Source organism: Anolis sagrei, chromosome 1 (genome assembly GCF_037176765.1).
Source record: "Anolis sagrei isolate rAnoSag1 chromosome 1, rAnoSag1.mat, whole genome shotgun sequence".
NCBI classification, from domain to species: Eukaryota; Metazoa; Chordata; class Lepidosauria; order Squamata; family Dactyloidae; genus Anolis; species Anolis sagrei.
The window spans coordinates 309,709,074-309,727,849 of NC_090021.1; the positions used below are offsets into that span (position 1 = coordinate 309,709,074).

The window sequence follows — 18,776 nt, forward strand, 5'->3', positions numbered from 1 at the left end:
GTTATACTTGGATTTATGTTGTTGGCCCAAAAGTGGCACATTTATTTAGTCACTCTATTTTAGGGTTTTTCCACTGCTTTCTCCAACCAAGCATTTTCAAGATTCATACAAATCCCTTAATCTCACTGCATGCTGATTGTGTCTGGTGAAGTCTGTAATCCAACACTTCTGGAAAGTGCTAAGATGTAGATGTAATATAATAAAAACTTTATTTATACCCCGCTACCATCTCCCCAAGGGACTCGATGCGGCTTACATGAGGCCGAGCCCACAGTACATCAACAAAAACAACAACAGCAGTAATACAAAACAATAAAATAAAACTCATAAACAAAAAATAGGCAGTCAAAGATGATGATTATGATGATGATGATGATGATGATGATGATGATGATGATTATGATAATGTTTCTTATCTACCTCTTCCTGTGGATTGAGGTGGGGGGAAAACAAATAACACACCACATTACTTCAATTAAAAGAGTATTTAAAACCAATACGTATTGAAATCCATAAATAAATACTTTCAAATCCATAATTCAAAAATAAACTGGATAGCCTGATGAAAGAAACTGGATTTTTAACAGTGTTTTCAGCTGATGAAGGTCTTCTGACAGGTTATTCCATGATCCAGGGACAGCTGAAGCTGTCCTTATAGTATGCTATAGCAGTAAAATGGACAAAATTCTCTAGTCCTCCAGATTTTGCTGGACTGCAGCATCCCCCACTCTTCATCATAGCTGTTGGGACTTGCAGTTTGGCAACATGTGGAGGGCCACATCATTCCCATCCTTGCTTTAAAGCACCATGTCTAACAACCTGTTGGATCACTTTTCTTTCTTCCACCCTTTTATCCCGTGCAATAGCATGTGCTGTTAGCTCATTTCTCAAACACCAAGAATGACACAAAGTTAGCAATATAACATCTTTAAAATACCTTTCAAAAATTCTAAAAATAATATCTAGAATGTATTACTCATTACACCCAAACTTCTAATGTGTTTGGACCCAGTTATATTGTTTTAGAAATATAACTCAATTCTTCACATCTGTGTAAACGGCTTATTTAATTGTGAATATGCATAAGGGAGCATATGACTGAATTCTAGTTCCAAAATTCTCTTTCACATCTCTTTCACAGCAGCCTGTAGTCAAGAGGTTTTTTTTAAAAGTGCTCTTTGTATATTTGAGTACCTTCCCTTCAAGCAACTACATTGTTCTAATAATTGGAGTTGTGGGAGCGTGGGAGCGTGGGAGCTGTTTTTGAGCTTAGGAGTGTTCTATTGTCACTATGGGAAATATAGTTGGCCCTCCACATTTGTATGTTTGATTTTTCATGGATGTGATTTAAATATTCCTTCTAGGAATCTCTAGCTTCTCCAGTATCAACTTCCACTGGAGTACTAGAGTCACACTGGGGGCCCTAGATATTCCTTGAGAAAACACATCTCCGGAAATCTCTAGGCCCTCCAGTGTGATTTTATGGTCAGTTTGGAGGACCTAAAATTTCCTAGAAAAGTGTTGTCTTAAGAAGAAAGACAGTATTCTTTCTATTTGTGTTACTTCACTTTCACTGGGGTCTTGTGCCCCCAACATCAGGAAAAATGGAGGGATGACTGTCTATTCTCTATATAAACCAGGGTAAAACCAATGCTTAGATAATTCTGCCATACTATCAGGACTATTTGTGAGGATCACCTCTCTTCATCTCCGAGCTCAGTTATTCTTTAGCCGTGTTTCAGACAAGGGCTGGATGCTGATGGATGACTAGACTGATTCTCAGCTAATCTAAAACTAAACTTAGCAGGAAGGATGGGGTACTGAGCTTTAGACTACCTCTCTGAAAACCAGGATTTAAATCCCCACTCAGCCTGAGTGTGTTAGGCTCTTCTGAACCTCTTCTGAACAAATCTTGCCAAGAGAACCCTGTAGTAGGCTTGCTTTTGGTGGAAATGACTTGAAGGCACACAGCACCAAAATTAACCTTAGAAACTGAGGTAACTTCTGTTGAGTAGCCAGAAAGAGCTAGAATCAGAAGCACTCTTTGACAAAGTAGGTTTGAAATAATGTCTCTTGGAGTTCATAAAGGTCTCTGTTTACAATGCCATTTTCTATTTTTAAAAACAGAGGAACAAACCTTTATCCCAAAGGGTTGCTGTAAGTCAGTGGTTCCAAACTTTTTTTGACCAGGGACCACTCTCCAACATTTGTGCCAAAAGGGTTACGAATCCGTTTTTATTCAACTTTCGATTTGGTTTGATTCTCTGGGGTGATGATTCAGAAAATTGCATTGGATAGACCACGTCAGCTCTAGTTTCTGATATAGAGCAGATGCCATCCAGTAGTCACCATCTGCTTGCCCACAGAAAACCATATTTAATAAGCCTCTGCACTATAAGAGGATTTTGCGAGATCAGCCACTCTCTTAAATGAACTGCTATCTTGTGAGTTAATGGTTTTGTATTTCACTTAGAGCAGTGGTTCCCAACCTGTGGTCCACAAGAACTAAAATATGGTCCATGACCTCACTGTTACTACACGGTTGCAATGAGGGTGTTAGCAGCCCATCACCCGTTTGCAGCATTTCAGGAAACCATGAAGACAATTTGAAAGCTTGCTCTCATTGCATCCATCTTTTTGGCATAATTAGAATTGTCCTCATACAGATTAGGAATTTGCATTATACTTGTTACATAATACAGCTGATTCTAAACAGTAGATGGCAGCAGGTTTCTAAATCTGAATGGTATAATCAACAATAGAAATGAATGTATCATTCCACATACTTCCACTAAGCTATTCTTCTATAACTACTTATACCAAGGTTAATCCAGATTTAGTATGCCTCTTCCAAATGTTACACCTCTTAAATGTTGCTGGTCAATGTGCATTTATATGATCTATCTATTTACAATTCTTAAATTAAAAACAAACAAAACAAGTCAAGATATCAACAGGTATTTTATACACATGATTTCTTCTGATATGAAAACATGCAGATTTTGGAACCATGGAAGACCTGGCATGAATTGCTTGAATATATTTATCATCCTTAAATGGTGACAGTATGAAAAAATATGTCAACTGTATATTAATGGTGAGAATCATGTGGCCTTCCAGATGTTGCTGGATTGCAAATCTCAGCAGGTCTGGCTAGAATAGTTAATGGTAAGAAATGATGGCATCTGGTGTCCAGTAATATCTGCCAAAACCTATCCAAGCTAAAAGAAAAACAGCCTTCATGCCATCCCAGCTGTGGAAAACTCTTCCATTTCATAAACCCTGTTTTCCTTGGTTTTTTGATGCCAATAGAAAAACGCTTTCTGGTTTATCTTCCCCTCCCCGAGAATATTTCATTTTAGCCTCAGTTCAAAATGATAATCAGAGTTAGTCCTAGCTCTCCCTATACTTATCTTTGGCTTCCACTAGATTTTAGCTGTCATAGTGACTGCCAAAGTTTATGTCCACCCATTGTTACAATTAGCAGTATGTTCATGTTTAAGTTCCCTTCTTTTTCTTGGTACTTCTTTTCTTGGTTTGACTATTCTCTACTTCTCCATTCTTTCAAACCCATCTAGACTTCTATCAGATTTACTCTGTTCTGATCAATTTTCATTTGCCAGTGTGCTTTTGCTTTTTTCCAATTTCATTTTCATTTGCTCGACTCTTGTACTGCTTTCCCTATACCAGGTAAAATCCAATTGTTGCAGATAATTGAATGTTGACCTTAACCTACATTGGCTGCTTTATTTGAATCAGGTTCTTGGCTGTAACCACTCTTGATGTCCTCTAAAGCTAGTGGAAGAGAGGCATAATTTAATAAAAATGCTATTAGATAAAGCCTAGTTTTAATAAACTTTCCATCTGGATTTCATGTTCATCTCAAAATACAAAAGAGAGTGCTGTTCAACATTTCATTTCCCTTGGTCCAACTTTAATTTGGTTATTTCCCCACCATTCTCAAAGAGATAGTCACATTAATCTATTTCAGTATGAGAAAAGAAATAAAAATGTGCTGGGAGAGAATATAGGATAGTAGAGTTGCTAGATAACCCAAAGTTATCGTATCCCATCTAATTCTGAAAACAAAGCAAGATCTGCCTTGTTTAGAACTAAGGTGGGAGACCACCAATGAATATTAGTTGTTGTGTGCTGTATTTCAGAGGAAGGAACTGGCAAAATCACTTCTATTTATGCTATTGAAATTCATGGAGCTGTCACTAATCGATAGGAAGTTTGACAGTGCACACATGCATACACCCATATACGAAGGTTATCCAGAAAGTAAGGTTACAAGGCACATAGCACTCACGGGGAATTTTCTCAAGAGAAGTTGGTATCTGTTGTGGCTCAGCTAGAGCCTCGGGAAGAGCAGGAAGAGGATGATGGGTTTCAGATTCCTGAACATGTTCCTATTGTTGATACAGATGATGTTGATGCTGAAGATGAGGAGTTCCAGTTTCCCATGGGAACGGATGCTGTCTTAGAAGATGTTTCTGATTTTAGTAAAACTTCACAGGTGCGGGTGGAGGTGGCGAGCCAGCCTGTGAGCTCTCTGCCTGCTGATTCTCAGGCTGCTGATTCCCAGCTCCAGGATAATGAGTTATTCGACCTTGAAGGCTCTGCAGATTTAGATAGGGTGGATTGCTTGCAATTCAGGGTTGCAAACAAGAGAGAGGTTAGAGGTCAGAGGAATGCTTTCATGCTGGGAAAGTATATTTAGTGAGCTAATTGAAGGCAACCTTTTGTCAGTGCAACTTCAGCAAACACCCTGATAACTTCTTTGGATTGACTGGGCTTTTGGGCAATGCTTTGGCTTCTTGGGACTTTGATTTGGATCTTGGCTTCTGGGGACTCTGTCATGCTGCCGTGGAATCTTGTTTGATCAATGCTTATGGATAATGCTTCATGTTATTTGCCTTTGGACTTTGGAAACTCTGCCTTTGCATTTAAGACTCCAAGGTCATGTGGCCAGCATGACTGCATGGAGCGGCGTTACCTTCCCGCTGGAGCGGTACCTATTGATCTACTCACATTTGCATGTTTCGAACTGCTAGGTTGGCAGAAGCTAGGGCTGACAGCGGAAGCTCATGCCGCTCCCCGGAATTGAACCTGCGACCTTTCGATCAGCAAGCTCAGCAGCTCAGTGCTTTAACCCACTGCGCCACCGAGGGCTTCTTTCTCTTTATAACATAGTGTTTCAATAGTTGAGGTTTAGGCTATAGGATATGGATAAACAGATTTCTATGCCCTCCAACTGTCTTGATTTAGAATCAAAGATTTCAAAGAAATCACAAAGTCCATCCAATTAATGGATCATTATAAGTCAATATGCAACTTGAAGGCACGTGCATGAACTGGCAGTGGAGTTGAGATCCAAATAGCTACAGTAATTTGAGGCTGGGTTGATAAATATGGTATGATCTTGAAGCAAACTTGAAAAATTCAAGTGAGAGTGTATTTTGAAAAGAATAGGAGTAGGAAGAAAAATATTTGTCTTGAAACAGGGAAGTAAAGTCTAATTGCATGCATGCTCAGTTTATTCCGAAGTCAATCATCTGGCATAATTATCTGCTCAAAGATAAATATGTACAGGGACCTTTATATTGCAATTCCAAGCATATCTAGTCAGAACTTCATTTATTTATTTATTTATTTATGCATTTATCTATTCCTTATCAATTCATCAATGCACAATGGACAAAAACATTTAACGTGCTATAGAGGAAGTCTTGTCAGGTCACTTATCCAACCTAGGGCTCATTTGTACTGACTCCTTAATCCATAACCTATCTGGAGCAGTAATGCTCTAGATTGGCCCTGGAGGCATCCATATATTTCATTCCCATTCCATGGTGGTGGGGAGGTGGAGTCCGGATGATCTAGCCAGGCCAAGAATTCCTTGGCCCTGTTGGATCATCGCTTTACAATTACCACTGCCAGATTAGAGCTTTTAGCCATTGCAAGCATCCCATGTGGACAAGCCCCCCTCCTTCTTTCTGACTTCATGAACATATTTTCTGATGTCAATATGAGGTGCCCATGATATTCAGGAGCCCTCAAGGAGATCTGTGTCTGTCAAGCAGCAGTAGTGGCAATGGCCCTGATTTGTTCCCCTTTCCCTGAGCAGATCAATGCAGAAAAGGGAAATGGTGATGGCAGCCCATGTTGACAGCGGAGCAGTTCATATTGGACCCAATCCTACTGTCCCAAACTCTGGAATAGCTTTGAAATTTCCTTAACATGGGGCTGAACCAGTTAACCCGGTTTACCTTCACAATAAGGACCAGAAGTTCCAGAATATCATGGGGATAGCCAGTGGCAACTACACAGCAACTATTCAGCCTAGGTAGACAAGCCACTAGTTTCACAGGTGAAGTTCATGTAACAAAGCATCCAATGAGTATCTCTAATATCAGTTAGGGTTATATTGGAGGATATAATCTGATATGGTTCAAAGTCATTTTGAGCATTGCAGTTCAAAATCAACACCTTAAATTGAGCACAAAAATAAACTGGAAGCCAGTGTAATTCTTGTATGATCAGCATTATACTGTCTCATAATCACACACTAGGCAACAATGCCTGCTGCATTTTGAACAAGCAATAGCTCATGAAGATTTTTTAAATAGAGTTCTGCACAGAAGGCATGGCTCAGTTTCGCTAGCCTCTACCTTTATTTCCTAAAGAGAAATAATCCCAATGATTTTCTAGGCGAATGTATTTCTGAATGTACGGTATGTTACTATGGGTGTTACAGGCTGTGCCGTACTTCAAGACTGTGTTTGTGTAGAGTTGTAGCTTTAATAAACTTTATGCAGTTCTGCAATATTTAAACATTTAGGGAGAAAAAACACGCACAAATAAGTCACTATTCATTTTGCAAGCTTGCTACATAAACCTGCACTAATTAGGATGATGGGATAATGATGTTTGTGGAAGAGAAGGGTATATTTCAAGCGGGTGGGATTGTTTCCATGGAATCTTCATGAAGGAACATTTTTGTTCATAAACTGTAATAAGTAGAAAGATTCATAGTAGGCCTGTTTGATTAAGAAAAAATTTGTTTCTAAAATCGATTTGTAATTGGGGTGTTTTTTTGTTTCGATATTTAAAATATTTACAAAACTTTCCAAAAAAATGTTTTGTTATTTACGAAATTTCGTAAATATTTACAAAACATTTTAGAAACAATTTTTTTCTTGATCAAACAGGCCTAGTAAGTGTGAATGTTGCAGTAATGGTCACCTTGATTAGCATTGAATGGCTTGGCTTTCATTTCTCCCACCCTGGACATTCCATAGATAAACTGAAACTCCATTTGCCTAGTTTCCAACAGACCTCTGAGGATGCCTGCCATAGATGTGGGCAAAATGTCAGGAGAGAATGCTTCTGGAACATGGTCATACATACAGCCCTGAAAACTCACAGCAAAAGAGCCTGAAAACTCACAGCAAGAGCGCCATCCGATCGGCTCCGGCTGCTGCGCCCTCCTCCTCCTCCTCCTCCTCCTGGCACTTCCTGCAACACAGCTGGGAGGAGGAGGAGGAGGAGGGCGCAGGAGCGCGCGCGCCATCCGATCGGCTCCGGCTGCTGCGCCCTCCTCCTCCTCCTCCCAGCTGTGTTGCAGGAAGTGCCAGGAGGAGGAGGAGGAGGGCGCAGCAGCCGGAGCCGATCGGATGGCGCGCGCGCTCCTGCGCCCTCCTCCTCCTCCTCCTCCTCCTGGCACTTCCTGCAACACAGCTGGGAGGAGGAGGAGGAGGAGGGCGCAGGAGCGCGCGCGCCATCCGATCGGCTCCGGCTGCTGCGCCCTCCTCCTCCTCCCAGCTGTGTTGCAGGAAGTGCCAGGAGGAGGAGGAGGAGGGCGCAGCAGCCGTGTTGCTCGCGCCGCCCCTTCGCCCCGCCTGCCCCATTTACTGCTGGGTGCTTGGGAGCGCCGGATTGGCTCCCAGGCACCAGCAGCACAGCAGCCTCCATCCCATTAACGAGACGAGCTGAAGCTCGTAAAAAAAATGGGGCTGCTGTTTCGATATTTTTAAACCCTTCCGGGTTTGAAAATATGTTTTGAAATCGCGTCGGATATGGTAAATATAACGATTAAATTACGAAATAACGAATTAACGAACTAAAACCGACAGGCCTAATTCATAGGTATCAGATATTTGAAGGAAAACTCTCCCTATCTGTCCGTTTACATTGAACATTTCATAATGTGTGATAATTGCAAAGAAAACAAATAAAAGGAAAATAAAAATTCAAAAGTATGCTTGGGAAACAGAGACCCACAGGAGTCTCACGGAAGTAATCAGACAATGTAAGGGCACATCCAGTGGGACTCCGTGGTGCTCCATTTCCTAAGTGCTTGAAGATCTCTATTAGGAGTCTGGTGTCAAGACAGAGTAAAGTAGAGAAAAGACGGGAGAAGATGGTGAAATGACGTGGAATGGATGGCCATCCCAGAAGACGGGGAAAGACAGAAGGGAACAGGGTGAGATGTTTTCCCCCACTTTTCCCTGGACTGTCTGATGAAGTCCCTGATAGAGGTCTCCGGGCTCCGTTTCCATGCACTAAGGAAATGGAGTGCTACAGAATCCCACCAGAAAAACCCAAAGCCCTTGGAATGAAGTCTTTAAAATACCTACTGAGCAGGATTTAAATTATGTTGTGAGGAGGAGGTTAGTGATATTCTTGATATTAAAGGAGGGGATTTTTAGATCTACTTCTAGGTAGGGATGAGAAGATTTTCCTTGTGACATTTCTCAGATGTTTGGTCTACTTTATCAGGAGATCATATTAAAGAGAGATATTGTGTGATTAACTAACTCCAGTGTTGCATGCATGCATATGTTCTTCTGCCTCAGTGTCACAGAGATTCTTCTGCCTCAGAGATATTGAAGAATTGGCAATATATGGGGGGAAACCCATATAGTTCCTTATTCTCATGCTCCCTCCTTCTCCTCAAAACATCCTCTATGAGACCTATAATGAAGTAATGAAATGACCTACTCTTTTCTCCTACTTTCATTTCTTTGTTGTCCTGGGCAAAAAAGACCCAGTGGGATCTGTTATATTTGTTGTAAAGTGTGCGTCTAGGCACTTGTCAAATTGGCAAAAGTTAACAAGTAAAATCAAAATGGCTTCTTTTCTGCAATGCTTTGATTCTAATTTGCTAATATCAAAACAAGGTTTTTCAAAGGAGAAATGTCCAAGACAAAATTAACATTAACAAAATATTTACTGAGTATGATTTTTTTTAAATAGACTACTAGTTCCTTATTCTGGTTGGTCAAACATTGCTTTGTAAAATTTTGATTAATGCAGTGAAATTGTCTTCAACTCTCCAGAAATGATATTAACTGAAGAACTTCGTTTCCTGTAGGAGGTTTATGGAAACCCATCTGAGAACAATTCCCAGTGAAGCATTTTCCAATCTTCCCAACATCTCTAGGATGTAAGTATTTCCAATACTATTCCATCCCCATATTTCATTATAATCTGTTGCTCCTTCTCAAGTTCCATCATTCTTATGTCCACATTGAGTTGTAGGTATTTGTATCTCTGTCTTAAATCCTACATCAGAAAGCATATGTCTTGCATATAGCTATGTCTCAATACTATAGTTATTCTCCTCAACACTATCATGTAAGTGTTACAAGATGTATCCAACTGTTTTCTCCTAGCTAGATATGTTGTAACAGACATCCTTTCCAGTACATCCATGAATCCAGTAAAAGAAACTGGATTCGGCCACATTGACCTCTGTGCTCTTCAGCAACACAGAAGTGTAAATGTGGAGCTGGCTGTGTAAAAGGTGTATTTGTGGGGTATTTTGGTTATTCTGAAGTTAGTTGATAATTCCTACATTTGCATCAACCCCAAAAGTGGGTTATAATAGTGTATATCTGACTTATCCTATTTTAGCTCATTAACAGCCTGCCAACCTTTGTTTTCTGTAAGACTTACAAGGATCACAGCGCAGAAGGATATGTTAACTCTTTCTTCCTTCACCACAATGCTGATTAAAATTGTGCTTCCCTCATTTGTTATTTTAATTCAGAAGGAATGCTGTATTCAGTAATAATGATTTGTATGTATAGACGGACCAGCATGGTATAATAGCTTGTGTGTTGGACTAGGATACTGGGAGACCAGGGTTCAAATCCTTGCTCAGCTATGGAAGCCTGCTTGGTGACCTTGGTCAAACAAATCTCTCTCGGCCTCAGAGGAGGGCAAGGACAACCCCCTCTGAACAAATTCTACCAAGAAAGCTCTGTGATAAGACTGCCATAGGGTTGTCATAGGGTCAGAAATTACTTGAAGGCACTCAACAACAGAAGAAGCAGGGAAGAACATAAACATTATATTGATGTCAGTGGGAAAGTATGTAGCAATAAGGCTTTGCCAGTTTGATGGTACCAAATAATTCCAAATGTTCAATTTAAGTAACAATGATGTTAGAAAGATTTCAGTCTATCTTCATGGGACTGAAACATCACAGAGGTCGCAAATGCTTTCATGTGTAGAATGGAATCAGACCAACATATACATAAGAAAGCGCTGCAATGATATGTGACTTCAATTATTGTCAGAAGTACTCTAGAGCAGGACTTCCTAAACTTTTCTACTCACCACCCTTTCAGTCCAAAAAATGCTTATATGACCCTGAGTATATAGTTAAATAAAATAGGTATAAAATTCAAACCTGTTCTGATAACGAATTAACATTTGCATGACTTGCTAAACAGTTCGATTTTCCTTTTTTAGGAAATACAGTTGAAGTATATTCTGTAGACATTGTCAACATTGCAGAACAAATTCATATAAATGTATAAAATAGCCACTAGGTGATGCTCAGAAAACCTTTACTGTTGCCAACTTTTTCCACACCCCAACATTGAGCTAAGGGGACCACATTTGGGGTTTGGATTCACAGTTTAAGAAGCAGTCCTCTAGAGAAATACATGTTTCGTTCATAATGAAGATCTAACATTTTGGCACACCCTAAATGGCTGAACACTAAAATTGTTTACAATGGAACTGATCAGAGAAGTGACTCTGGAATTAATTCTAAATTGCTTCCAAGAGCTGGTGCCAAGGTGACAAAATTATTGTCCAGTTGGAAGGAGTGACTATACTGCTAGCAAAATTATTTTATTTAAGTGGAGGAACTGCCAAGGGAGTCCAACAGTCTTGCTTTTGCTTTGCCTCTGAAATTAGAGGTCAAAAGGAAGCTGATAAAGAATATCAAGAAGTAATATCCTTACAAATAATTGAAAATTATTAAAAACCACAATCATGGAAGCTCCATTAGATTGTATAGCATGTCCTTCAACTATCCAAGTTTGGCATGGATTGTTCCAATTAATCTGTCATTCGATTGCTTTTAAGATGTCCCAGTTCTCTCTCCTCCTCCCATTTTTGCTTATTGTCTTCATTCTTACTTCACTTGCAGCAAACTAAAGTCAAACTTAAAAAGTAGTTTACAGCAAGTTAAGTTTCAGAGGGAGAAGGAAAGAGGGGATGTAATCTAGCTCTTCCCAATAACCTCAGGCAAAAGCTGCAGTCTCTCCTAACTTGACCACACTCTGATGTTGTTTGCCATCATTCCCCAGTTGCCATCTGTGAAGTGGTGAAGGTTATGGTATACTTTGAAGTAAGAAAGCAAGCACAGAATCCAAAATGTCACTGGAACGATTAAGGAGAAATAGCGCAATAGATGTTAGAAAAAATACTTATTTTAGCTGGCAGATTTCTTGTGCAAATACAGAAAACAAAATAAAAAACTCAGAAGTTATAAATGAAGAATATCAGGAACAATGAGTGGCACAAAAACTGTTTTTGAGAAGTATGTGCCAAAGCATATTAAAAGGTAAAGGTTTCCCCTGACATTAAGTCTAATCGTGTCCAACTCTGGGGGGTGGTGCTCATCTTAATTTCTAAGCCAAAGAGCCGACGTTGTTCATAGACACCTCCATGGTCATGTGGCCAGTATGATTGCATGGAATCTCCTCCTATGAACCAGCTAGGATATTAAGATCGTCTGGGGAGGCCCTGCTCTCGGTCCTGCCTGCGTCACAAGTATGTCTGGCGGGGACGAGAGACAGGACCTTCTCAGTGGTGACACCTCGGCTGTGGAATGCCCTTCCTACAGAAATTTGATCAGCCCCCTACCTGTTAGCATTTCAGAAAGTGAAGACCTGGTTGTTCGAGCAGGCATTTGAATAGGCAGTGTAACGATTATAGGAATATGGAACAATTGGATGATGCCACTGGATCTTGATTTTAACTATGCGACAATAATGAGATGCTATATGATGTTTAATTGATTGTTTATCATGCTATTGTTTTAATTATTTTTATCTGTTTTATGATGTTTTAAGCATTGAATTTTGCTATTGTGAATCGCTCTGAGTCGCCTGAGGGCTGAGAAGAGTGGTATACAAATATATTATATAAATAATAAATAATAAATAAATAATGTCATTACCTTCCCACAGAAGCGGTATTTATTTATCTACTCACACTTGCATGTTTGCGAACTGCTAGGTTGGCAGAAGCTGGGGCTAACAGTGGGAACTCATCCCGCTCCCAGGATTCGAACTGCCAACGTTTTGGTCAGCAAATTCAGCAGCCCAGAAGTTTAACCTGCTGCGCCTTCAGGGGTTAATTTTAGGTTATATCAAAAATAAAGTAAAATACAATAAAAAGAAACAGCACCCAACAGTTGTCTAGGCAGGCAGCTGGACCCTTGGATGAAAATAAAGTTAAAACCACACTAAAGGGGGAATAATGATTTCAGATAAGTTGAACAAAGTATTTGTTTTTGTCCAGTTGGGAAGATGTAGGGCAGCTGCTTTTCAGAAAGGAAGTTTAAACAGAGTAGGTAGGTAGTGGTGGCAGTAGATGAGATCTTCAGCTTTAAAATATACATGACATTTGACATTCTTTCTTGTCATTAACATGCTTCTAAATAACTTATGTAGGATCACATGACAATATGTGTTTCAAAAGGCAAAGTTTGTGTAATTCAAGTGGGGCGTGCCATATTTTCCTGTTTTGGGTTGTTGTTGGAGCCAGAGGAATTGAAGCCTTTTATATATTACCATCTGGCTTTTCGTGGATATTGGAAAAACCAACAAGTGCTGTTTCTTCACCTTTGGCCAGCTTCATCATGTGTACCTGTGATGATGCAGATGACTGAGTTATTTTCAACCCATGTTGGCAAATGCAGTCTAAACAAAGTTTACAATCCTGTGCCAAGATCTGACCACATGCTAAAGGGGAGAAGGCATAAGGTTTTCCACTGAGTTTGTTTGAGAGAACCAAGTCCATAATATTTGCCTGAAATGGCACTTTCTATACCTGTCTTCAAATTAATGTGCCAATCACTTTTTACTTAGCAGATGAGATTATCACAGCATGAACTGAAAGCTAAAATGTAAGACTATACAACTAGACAGACACTCAATTTTGTAAACCCTCCATTACCATCACCAGTTTTGGATGCTTCAAAATTGGGAATTAAAATAGAAAATAAAATTACATACCCCTCTAAAAAAACAAACAAACCCCAAGACACATTAAATGTTATTCTAATATATACAATGAAGAGAAGAGAACACTCTGGTGGCATTTAACGAAAATGACATTGGAGACACCGGGAATTTCTTTTATCAGTGTTAACATACAAGATTATTTGAGATTTTTCATGGATATGTTTTTTCCTGTTCTAGGTTGAGAATCTCTTGCTATATCTGAAATTCCAAAATCTAAAAGATTCCAAACTCCAAAATTCTCCACATGGGCTAAGATAGGGACACCTTTGCTTTATGAGGTTCAATCTTTGTTTCATGCACAAATTATTGAAAATATTGTGTATAAAACTAATTTCAGGTTATGTATATAAGGTATATATAAAAAACATAAATGGTTTTCATGTTTGACTTGAAATTCATCTCCAAGAAATAATATTATGCATGTGCAAGAATTCCCAAATCCCCAGTAATCTGAAATGTGGAACATTTTTGATCCCAGACATTTCAGATAAGTGCTACCTAACCTGTATATCAATGTAATGGAGAAGTATAGGCAGGTGAGGTAGATGAATAAGCCCGCAATTTAGTTTTCAAACTAGAAAGCTTCCATAAACTAGAAAGTTTGCAGATGACACCAAATTGGGAGGGATAACCAATACCCCAGAAGACAGGAGCAGAATTCAAAACGATCTTAACTGATTAGAGAGATGGGCCAAAACTAACAACATGAAGTTCAATAGTGACAAATGCAAGATACTCCATTTAGGCAGAAAAAATGAAATGTAAAGATACAGAATGGGGGACGCCTGGCTTGAGAACAGTACATGTGAAAAAGATCTTTGAGTCCTCGTGGTCAACAAGTTAAACAGCCAACAATGTCATGTGGCAGCAAAAAAGCCAATGGGATTTTGGCCTACATAAATAGATCCAGGGAAGTCATGCTACCCCTCTATTCTGCTTTGGTCAGACCACATCTGAAATACTGTGTCCAATTCTGGGCACAGCAGTTGAAAAGAGATGTAGACAAGCTGGAATGTGTCCAGGGGAGGGCGACTAAAATTATCAAGGGTCTGGAGAACAAGCCCTATGAGGAGTGGTTTAAAGAGCTGGGCATGTTTAGCCTGCAGAAGAGAAGGCTGAGATGGCCACGTTTAAATATGTGAGGGAAAGTAATAGGAAAGAGGGAATAGGCTTGTTTTCTTCTGCCCTGGGGACTAGGTCATGGAACAATGGCTTCAAACTACAGAAAAGGAGATTCCACCTGAACATTAGGAAGAACTTCCTAATTGTGAGAGCCATTCAGCAGTGGAACTCTTCCCTGGAGTGCAGTGGAGGTTCCTTCTTTGGAGGCTTTTAAGCAGGGGCTGGATGGCCATCTGTCAGGGGTGCTTTGAACGTGATTTTCCTGCTTCTTGGCAGTGGATTGGGATGGATGGCCCATGAGGTCTTTTCCAACTGTATGATTCTGTGATTCATAAGGGAATTTTTGAGTGCATGCTGATGTTCATGAAGTGGGGTGTTGTGTGGTTTCTGGGCTGTATGGTCATGTTCTAGCAACATTTTCTCCTGACATTTCATCTGCATCTGTGGATGACATCTTCAGAGGAAGATTCCAGCCAGAGATGCAGACAAAACATCATGAGAAAATGCTGCTAGAACATGGCCATACAGCCGGAAACCACACAATGCCCCAGTGATTTAGACCATAAAAGGGGAAGGGGGGGGGGGGGACGCTGCTTCCCTTCACATACAGAGCCTGCTTGTGCCACCTAATGTTTGGAGTAGAAAAAAGAGAGATGTTTCTCTGTGGCAGTGTGTCCCTGTGGAGTTTGTAATCTTATTTTTAAGAAATAAAAAGGGGCAGTGTATTCAAGGATAGCTGTATAATGTGAACGAAATCTTCCCAGGACTCCATTGTCAAGAGCCTCAGCTTTTCATTTCTCAGTTGTATTCCAGGGTACAGTCCGTTCTTTTAATTTAGTCACTGGCCTTGAGAACTCAGGCAATTTCCATGCACATCACTAAATCCCCCCACCCCAATATTTATCTCTACCATTGGTATAATTGAATTTTGAGAACAGAAAAAGGAATTGAGCTGTTTTGTACACTTATGTTATTTTGCAACTAAAATACTAAAAAAATAGCTAGATCTGTTTGAATAGGGAGGGAATTGTATTAATGTTTTCCATGAAGGATTTTTAAAAAGATCACAGTGGAGAAATATATCAAATGTACATTCAACTAGTAGTTAATCTATATAAAGAAAAATGTAATGTTAGTTTGTGGGATTAACATAACTCAAAAACCACTGGATGAATTGACACCAAATTTGGACACAATATACCTATCAGGCCAATGAGTGACCAACACTCATAAAAACACTGAAAAACACAGCAGAAGGGACTTAAAAAGCCAAAAAAGCAAAAACGCGCTACAGCTCATGCGCAAAAATAACTCCTGTTGGCAAACAAAACACACAATAGCATATCCACACTCTCTTCTGGACTACAGCTCCCAGCATCCCCTAAACCAGGCCCTTTAGGAGAGGAGGATGATCCAAATGCACTGCTTCCAAGCTGCAAGGTTTCTTCTCCTTGGATTTCTTTGAAAGCATCCCAGTCCCTGCATATTTCCAATTTCCTATTCCTGGACTGCAACTCCCAGCAATCCTCCAGGTAGATAAATTAGATAAAGTTAGGTAGGTAGGTGGATCGATCAAGAGGACTGCTGGGAGTTGCAGTCCAAGAATAGGTAGAGAAGGAAGAACGAGGAGAAAGAGGAAGGGAAAGAAAAGGGGAGGGGGAGAGGGAAGAAAGGGAAGAGAAGGAAGGAGAGAAGGAAAGAACAAAAAGGAAGGAAGGAAGGAAGGAAGGAAAGAAAGGAGAGAAAGAGGGAGGGAAGGTTGGCCACAGCAACACGTGGCAGGTAAGCTAGTACTCATATAAATTTGTCGGTATCCCTGATGCAAGAGTGGTGTAGCAATTATATAGACTAGGCAGTATACCACAAAATAAATATAACAAAGCCAGTACGTATGGTTTCTTAAATAATAGTCTGGATGGTACCCATGGATTTTGCAGTACAAATTCAGCCATCCACAGCTGGAAAATATTCCTCTTGCCAAAATAAAATATCCAAAACTCAAAACATTTATTTTGCCATTTTATGTAACAGACATCATTTTACTATGCCATTTTATATAATGGGAATTGAGCATCTATTGATATAGGTATTTGTAGGGGCCCTGAAATCTAATCCCAGCAGGGATGTCAAGGGCCTGGTTTAAGTTTATATGTATCCATTTGCTTCCTTTCACTTCTGCTTCAGAGAGATTGTGATGGAAATATTGGAATATTTTGGTTGTTTTTTTCAATTAAATAATCAAAAATGTTTATGTCCAAACTGGTGACTAGAACAGTGGTTCTCAACCTTCCTAATGCTGTGACCCCTTAATAGTTTCCTCAGGTTTTGGTGACCTCCAACCATAAAATTATTTTCGTTGCTACTTCATAACTGTAATTTTCCTACTGTTATGAATCATAATGTAAGTATCTGATATGCAGGATGTATTTTCATTCACTGGACCAAAATTGACACAAATACCCAATACACCCACATTTGAATACTGGTGGGGTTGGGGGAGATTAATTTTGTCATTTGGGAAATCTCATTTGCTGATATTTATAGTTCACCTACAATCAAAGAGCATTCTGAACTTCTCCAATGATGGAATTGAACCATTGGCACACAGAACTCCTATGATCAACAGAAAATACTAGAAATGCTTGGTAGGCATCGAGCTTGAATTTTGAAGTTGTAGTTGACCTACATCCAGAGAGCACTGTGGACTCAAACAATGATGGATCAGGACCAAACTTGGCACAAATACTCAATATGCCCAAATGTGAACACTGGTGGAGTTTGGGAAAATAGACCTTGACATTTGGGAGTTGTAGTTGCTGGGATTTATAGTTCACCTACAACCAAAGAGCATTCTGAATCCCACCAATGATAGAATTGGTTCAAACTTCCCACACAGAGACCCCCATGACCAACAGAAAATACTGTGTTTTCTTATGGTCTTTGGCGACCCCTCTGACACCCTCTCACGACCCCCCGCCCTGACCCGGGGTACTGACATCCAGGTTGAGAAACACTGGACTAGAATATCCCAAATTAGATATACCAACAAATCACATCTAGTTGAAAATGGAAACAAATACTTTTGATGCCTTTGCAATTGAATGGAGAAAAAGGAAAGCAGAGGAAATCTATGAGTCTACGACTTCTTTACAGAGCACTGAGCCACAGTTTAGAGTTATATCTGATAACGACTATTACTATTTTATTTGTTGTGTCAGGGCAACTAGTCAATTATATTACATTTCTAACAGAACAAAGCAAACAAACAGACAAAATACAAAATCTGTGAGTTTGGTAGTTGATTAAATGTCCTTTGACCAGTAGCTGGCCACTTGGAGTGATTCTGTTGTTGCCGCAAGGAGGTCCTCCATTGTGCATGTGGCAGGGCTCAGGCTGCATTGCAGCAGGTGGTCAGTGGTTTGTTCCTCTCCACACTCGCATGTCGTGGATTCCACTTTGTAGCCCCATTTCTTGAGGTTGGCTCTGCATCTTGTGGTAAATGACTATTGTGAAAAAAAATTAAGTGTAAAGGAATATTAACATTTGGGAGCACTGCACAAATGCAGTTACTTTTTGACTTGCTGTTTTGCTTTGTTTGACTTGCCCTTTTGTCTTTCTTATTAGCTATATCAGCATTGATGCAGTGCTACAAGTGCTGGAGGCGTCGTCTTTCAACAGTTTAAACAAAGTTACGCATATGTAAGTAGAGAAAGAAAAACGTGATCAATGTGAAACATCCTTGGTGGTCATTTTGTAAAATAAAATCTGTATCATTTTTAATGCCATCTTTGGGCATTAAGTAATGAATGAAGCTATAACATTAGGAATACGGAAAGTTAATGCTGGGACTAATTGTAAGCTGTGCTTCTGTGTAGCAACACTGGTTGTGAAGCCACGGTTTATGTACAATCATGTTTATAACAATTAACACAGAAGTTCACATTTCTGTCCTCCTAGATAAATTAGATTTATCCGCAGGCCCCTTTATCTGCTGGCCCCATAATATAGCACAGTAATTTAAATATAATTACAGTATAGCCCCCAAATCCTGAGCTTATAGTGGAAACATGAAACCATGCATAATAGTGAACCCTATTG

The 18,776-nt window shown here is 39.8% G+C and overlaps 1 protein-coding gene across 1 annotated transcript in view; it reads left to right on the forward strand.

Annotated features, from left to right (window-relative positions):
* The window catches only part of TSHR (thyroid stimulating hormone receptor), a 65,449-nt gene that overhangs the window by 22,062 nt on the left and 24,611 nt on the right, over positions 1-18,776 (forward strand). Inside the window, exons 2-3 of the mRNA XM_067462951.1 lie at positions 9,380-9,451; positions 18,303-18,377. Of these exons, the coding sequence (XP_067319052.1) occupies positions 9,380-9,451; positions 18,303-18,377 (147 nt within the window). The remainder of the gene's footprint in view (positions 1-9,379; positions 9,452-18,302; positions 18,378-18,776) is intronic.